The sequence below is a fragment of the Notechis scutatus genome, chromosome 2 (genome assembly GCF_049901735.1).
Source record: "Notechis scutatus isolate UNSWTSFEM ecotype Mainland chromosome 2, rNotScu1.2, whole genome shotgun sequence".
Taxonomy (NCBI): Eukaryota; Metazoa; Chordata; class Lepidosauria; order Squamata; family Elapidae; genus Notechis; species Notechis scutatus.
In genome coordinates, this window is record NC_142010.1 from 99,919,403 (window position 1) to 99,925,412 (window position 6,010).

A 6,010-nucleotide genomic window follows, 5' to 3' on the forward strand; every position below is an offset into this window, starting at 1 on the left:
TTCCAAACTGGAAACTATAGATAATCACGTCTCTTCCCTTTTCCAACAGCTGCCAGGAAAATTGATGAACTTCAGCAGACATTGAAGAAAAAAGATGAAGATATGAGAGCTATGGAGGAACGGTATAAACGCTACATGGATAAAGCCTGCACAGTAAGCAAGGTCATTTTATTTGCACTGCTACATATGAACACAACAAACACTGTGTTTATTAAATCCCGTGGACTTGCTGGCTTCATCTCTATTGCCAAAGCAAGATATATTTCAGTCAAGATTTGTTGAAGTCACAAGAGGCTGTCTTTTATTTAAGCAAAGTAGTTATGAATTGTCTGACTAATTCTTGGTTTGTTTATCTCCTGTTACTTTTGTCATTATCTTAGTGATATCTCCACTGTCTTAAGAGCAGTAAAGCAACTCTGTAGGGTTTTTTTGAAGGCACTTGAGAGTTTTTATCTCTTTCACCCATGTGCATTTTTCTGAGGAGGAAATGAGATTTCTCCATTTGTCTTGTACTCGTTAAAGAGTTAGGGAGAATTATATGATTGCTAGGGATAATGAGAAAAAGTGAGAAAATGCAGTAAGGTGCTCTATTTTCAGGGTGCTCTGATCTTGGACATCCGTGAGTTAGAAAAAAAAAACTTGGTTAAGTAATAGTATATCAGGACTCTAAGTCAAACAAAAATATCTGCTAATCATGATTTAGCACTTATGTGAACCAGACCAATAACTTTATGAATATTCTGTTTAGTAATGAGGGTGATTCAGATCAAGTATATTGTTTCTGACCTTTTCTAGTATCTAGTAGTCCACGTTCTCAGAGGCTTAGTTATGATGGCAGCAGCTTCACTTCTTCCACAGGTCATCAAGAAGCTAGACCCCAAGCAACAACCTCACGTAGTTCCCTTGGAGATTCAGGCATTGAAGAACCAGCTGCAAGAAAAAGATAAGAAAATAAGCCACCTAGAGGTGAGGTCCTCTTCCTTTGGTAAGCAACTTTTCCTTGACTGGGGCCCCATTTAAATATTTTTGGATGGATGGTGTGGTGGATGATATAAAATCAGTGGGACCAAGACTTACTGGGATTGTTTCCCAAATTTGAGAGAAAGTTATGGAGGAATCTTTAATTTTTTCAAGATACATCATGCTTACTGATCTGTAGTTCAGTGGTGTGAAGTAGTCTTTACTGATTTTTCTTCAAATTGGAAGCCGGCTATATAACTAGTTTACTGGAAATGTGGTAAATGGTGGCCTCAAACATCACAAAGGAAGGACTTGAGGACTCGTGCCTTCTGGCCTCAGGTTTCCAGCCCTGGTTAAGGACAATAATTGCAGCCTTCCTTATGCGTTGACTAGATTCATAGTTTGCACTAAATGTTATTTATTTTTTTCAGGCTTGGCTTAGAATGACATGTGAATAAATAAGCCATGATTTACTGAGTACTACCAATCTCATGTTTCATATTGCATGGAAAGAGTGTCTTGCTCAGAGAACTGCATCAGATTGCATATTTAAATTATCTGAATATTTTAGACATTGCATGGCTTTTTTCCCCCTGGCCTCCTGAGGTAATTTATAGTGATAATTACCCATACACTTTGTAGTCATGGACAGTATAATACTTGAATTTTCCATACATGAAGTTATTTTGTCCATCCCATTTGACTCCATCTGGGCATGTGTATAGCACAGAGTGACTCCTGTTAACTTTGGAGTCTTGCTTCCTTGAAGCAGTGAGCCTGACGGTGACTAATAAAACTAGCAAAGACCTGTTGCAGATGCCTCCCCAGGCTGTTTATTCTTTCAAATCTCTGTCTGTCTCTGTCTTGTTTACAGTTCGTGAAACTTCTTTTTCTTGCAGGCTTCTTTTTTAATTGGCAGACTAGGAATCTGCAACAAAACTGAAGAAATGCGCTTTCCACCTCACCTGTTATTTAAGCTGGTCTTAAAATACCAGCTACAGTTACACAGTTATGTCTTAGTATAGCAACAGATCAGTATATATGATATATACTTTTTCTTTAGAAACTAGTTGGGCCAGGCCAAATAGCACTGTCTGGAATGATCAAACCATTCTGATGAAGACTTTTTAAAATGCAGGCAAGGATCTGTTGAAAGCTCTGCTAACATTCTGTTAGTAAATCAGGGTGTTGTTTTTTTACTGTGACTATTCATTTTCTCAAATTCAGTTGTGCTCAGGAATAAATGTAGGTTGATCAGAGTTTTTGATTGATGGGATTTTTGGAAAGCATTCTGAATAGCCCACATTCTTTGAGGCAATCTCCAATCACAAATGTTGGGACTGCTTTCCCCCAAAAAACACACTTGTGATCAACAGCGCATGTGGAGCGTATAATCCCTTCTCAGTCTGCTTTGCTGGTTCTTTTGTTTTTTTCTGTTTCTCATGGGTGTTTTTTTTTTTGTCCTCCCCATCCTGCTGTTTTCAGAAGCCCACTTTGCATTATAGCCATCCTTCTGTTGCCTTGGTATAGTCTTTCCCAATCATCTTCAGCATTTTTCTGACATGGAGGAATCATTTTTCTTTCCTTTTCTCCCCTTCCTGAATTAGGCTTGGTAGAATATTGTGAGAGAAAGTAACTACCGAAACTGAAGGCCACGGTTGTGCTTTAAAGCAGGGTTTTTCAAACTTATCTTCCTTTGGATCCCTAAGCCTCTGCAAAAATTTAAGGGTTCCATGAGAGGCTAAGGGGGAAAAGAAATTCATTTGGATGCAGTCAGTTTTCTATCATTTTCCTTTTGATCAGGGATTTGGGGAAATGTTTTTTAACTGATTAAAGAATAAGCTTGAAAAACCCTGCTTTGAAGGGAATATTCTTAAACTTGAAGATCTAATGGAATTGAATCCCTCTGCAGTTGCTGAAGGAGGAGAGGTATGTAGGTGGCCTTCATCCTGTGAGTCTCACTTGGTTTTACCAGAGAGTTAAAAGAGTTTCCATCTGTTTAGGGAACACCATTGGGAAAGTGTTTCATAACATTTGAAGGATTGATTAATTTTTTAAGCTTATCTATAATGTTCCCAGCTGCCCTGACATTCTTTGGTATTGAAGGGATTGTATTCTATTCTCTTTCTCTCACTGGATTAGTCTGATTTTGAGAAGACAAAATCACAGCAGGAGCATGAAGAAAAACTCATCATCACTGCCTGGTATAATATGGTGAGTTTGACCTGAATTTGAGAAACAGCAAGATCCTGAATGATATCTAGTATCAGCAACAGACACAAAACGGTCTCTGCATAGAAGCAGTTTATCTTGGCTATAGATGGAAGCTCATGTTTTCATTGATACTCAGTTTAGTATCCCAGAATTTTTAGTGATCTTCTGGCCAATACAGAATTTGCTCTTGCTGAAAAATGTAAAGGAAGAGAGCTTTTTGACACTGTGGGGGCCTGCAGGATATTATTAACTTGAAAGAGACATTTAGTAAGATCAAGAGTTCTCCTAACCTCTCAACATTTCTAATAGTGTAAATTTTATAGTACATGAATAGCGGGGGGAGGGGGAGGGAAAGGGAGCAAAAAAATGACAGTGTTAATTTGCAAGCAACAGGCAATTCTGAGAGATGAATCTTAAAATCAATGGGAACTTGTATGATTTTCCATTTTGGACATTTGAGCTTATGAGAAAGATAAGTTTGTTTGTCTTGGTGTAAAGTGAGGACTCAGATTGTTGGGGGCAATCTGCTGAGACTGTAAACTGCTTAGAGAGGGCTGTAAAGCACTATGAAGCGATATCTAAGTCTAAGTGCTATTGCTATTTAAGATACTAGATGCCACTTGAACACTTAATATTTTATCGGCCCTTCTGCAGTGTAGGAGGCTTAAGACGTTGTTTACATGCTGATTCAGGTCTAAATTCAGTTCTAAATACTGTTAAATACCTTTAACAAAATTAACATTTTCTTCACTTCAAAAGAATATTAGAGAATTGTTATCCAGATGCCTGACAGTGCAAGTCAATTCTTTCCCCCTGTTACAGGGCCTAACACTGCACCAACGAGCTACAGAAAAGCGATCGTCCAATTCTTCGACAGTCCAATCGTTCTTGGCCCAGCAAAGATTGGCCACCAATACTCGTCGGGGTCACCTGAGCCGAACTCAGCCCTTGTTGCTTTGATAGCAGAGGAGTTGTCTTATGGATTGTGATCGGGAAAAACTTTAGTGCATGTGTGCTTTGAGTTTAGCCAAAAGGGAGGGTTCATTTCGAGCTCTTACTCTGTGCAGTGGTGTCTGTTTGGGAATTCCAGCCTCCGTCCTTATTGCTGAAAGTAATTTTCCTGCTGCTCAAGAGTCTTCCTTCACTGAGCTTTTGCCTCTGAAACCAGATGAATGGGGTATGGGGCAGCCAAAGATTAACTTTTCTCCAGCAAACCTAAACTTAACCTGACTTTTTTTTCACTACACACTGCTGGTCACCACTCCTCTTGCATTTTACACGACGTGTCGCATTTGTATAGCCTTTTAAGTGTGCCATGTTAAAAGCTAATTTCATGCTTACAGGAAGGATATTTTAAATTTCTGGTAGATTGGCTCTCTCTTGCTACAATGAGAATACAGGCTCTTGAGAATTGAATGTACAGTACAAGGGTGAGGTAATAGCTCTGAATGTAGATTTTTGATTAAGGCTTGAGTCCTAGGACAAGTAGTAACAGCTTCCCCTTCCATTGTTGCAGCACCTAAAGCTCATCAGACATAGCTTTGCATAATGGTTACCTTCCAAGAAGGGATTAGTGCAGAAAAAACACAAGTTGAATCTCTATAAATACTACCTAGGTACAGACTTAAAGAAAAGGGAAAGCTTGCTATCCTGCCCATGAACCATTTGAGTGTATTCCTATAACTATACTGTTTTCACATCAATATTTAGAGTCTGGTGCTTTTTCTTTTAAAATAAAAAGTTACTCTGTTTTATTCTGTTAGTATGCCTTGTCTAATTTTGGATCATCCTTCTATCCTGGAAGTTGTAAGAAGCTGTTTCCTTTTAAAATCTGTTCTTTAAACTTTGTTTTTATTTTTTAGTAAATATAGGTTTACTGCTGTAAATTATACATTTTGTAAAGCAATTTGTTCATCTAGGCAGGTGTCTGCCTCTTTATTTTTCTATTGGACAGAAACCTGGCATGCAGTGATGGTAGGGGGAAAAGGGGAGAATATGTCTGTAGAATCTTTTCATTATAAATAAAGGCTCTAAAATGTTCTTTGTCATATTATTCCTCTAGTAGTGCTGATGTTCCAAAGGCTAACTTCTTATATCGGTGGTGCAATGGTTAGAATGCAGTACTTCAGGCTACTTCTGCTGATTGCGTGCAATTTGGCAGATTGAATCTCACCAGGCTCAAAATTGACTCAGCCTTCCATCCTTCTGAGGTCGGTAAAATGAGGACTCAGATTGTTGGTGGCAATATGCTGACTCTGTAACCCGCTTAGAGCAGGGGGTATCAAACTTGATTTCATTGAGGCGACATCAGGGTTGTGTTTCTCCCCAGGGGCCAGAATGAACATGACCAGCTCAACATCATTTGTGTTGGGGGCTCCTGTGGTGGCCCTTTGCTGTTTCTGGTGGGCCAGATCTAAGCATCCCATGGGCCTTGAGTTTGACACCATTGGCTTAGAGAGGGCTGTAAAGCACTGTGAAGTGATATATAAGTCTAAGTGCTAGTGCTAAGTGCTATCATGCCTTAGGCATCATTTTAAAATTAAACTTTTGCCTTCCTATGTAAAATAAACAATATATAATACTTTGGTCTGGAAAGGGCATCTTTGGGGGGATGGGAATCTGAATAAGGTCATGTATTAACATCAAATACATTCCAAGGTAGGACCTTTTTTTGTTTTTATTGCCATTTACACAACCATTATTATTGCCACATAGGCACTATTTTTTTTTGTTCTGAGTATAGTATTTTCAACTGAGAAGCAACAAGAAATATCTCCCGAAAAACTTCATGAACTATCTTCAGAAACAGCGTGACTTTCCAACGCCTCCAGTGTTG

The 6,010-nt window shown here is 38.8% G+C and overlaps 1 protein-coding gene across 2 annotated transcripts in view; it reads left to right on the plus strand.

Annotated features, from left to right (window-relative positions):
• Positions 1–5,214, plus strand: part of HOOK2 (hook microtubule tethering protein 2) — a 34,774-nt gene extending 29,560 nt beyond the window's left edge. Inside the window, exons 19-22 of one of the 2 annotated variants that reach the window (XM_026681662.2) lie at positions 50–153; positions 859–966; positions 3,103–3,174; positions 3,997–5,214. In XM_026681662.2, coding sequence (XP_026537447.2) covers positions 50–153; positions 859–966; positions 3,103–3,174; positions 3,997–4,134 — 422 coding nt within the window. In that variant the 3' untranslated portion in view covers positions 4,135–5,214. Of the gene's footprint in view, positions 1–49; positions 163–858; positions 967–3,102; positions 3,175–3,996 lie in introns of both variants that reach the window. The other variant, XM_087955522.1, reaches the window with a different exon arrangement.
• The last annotated feature ends 796 nt before the right edge of the window (positions 5,215–6,010 follow it).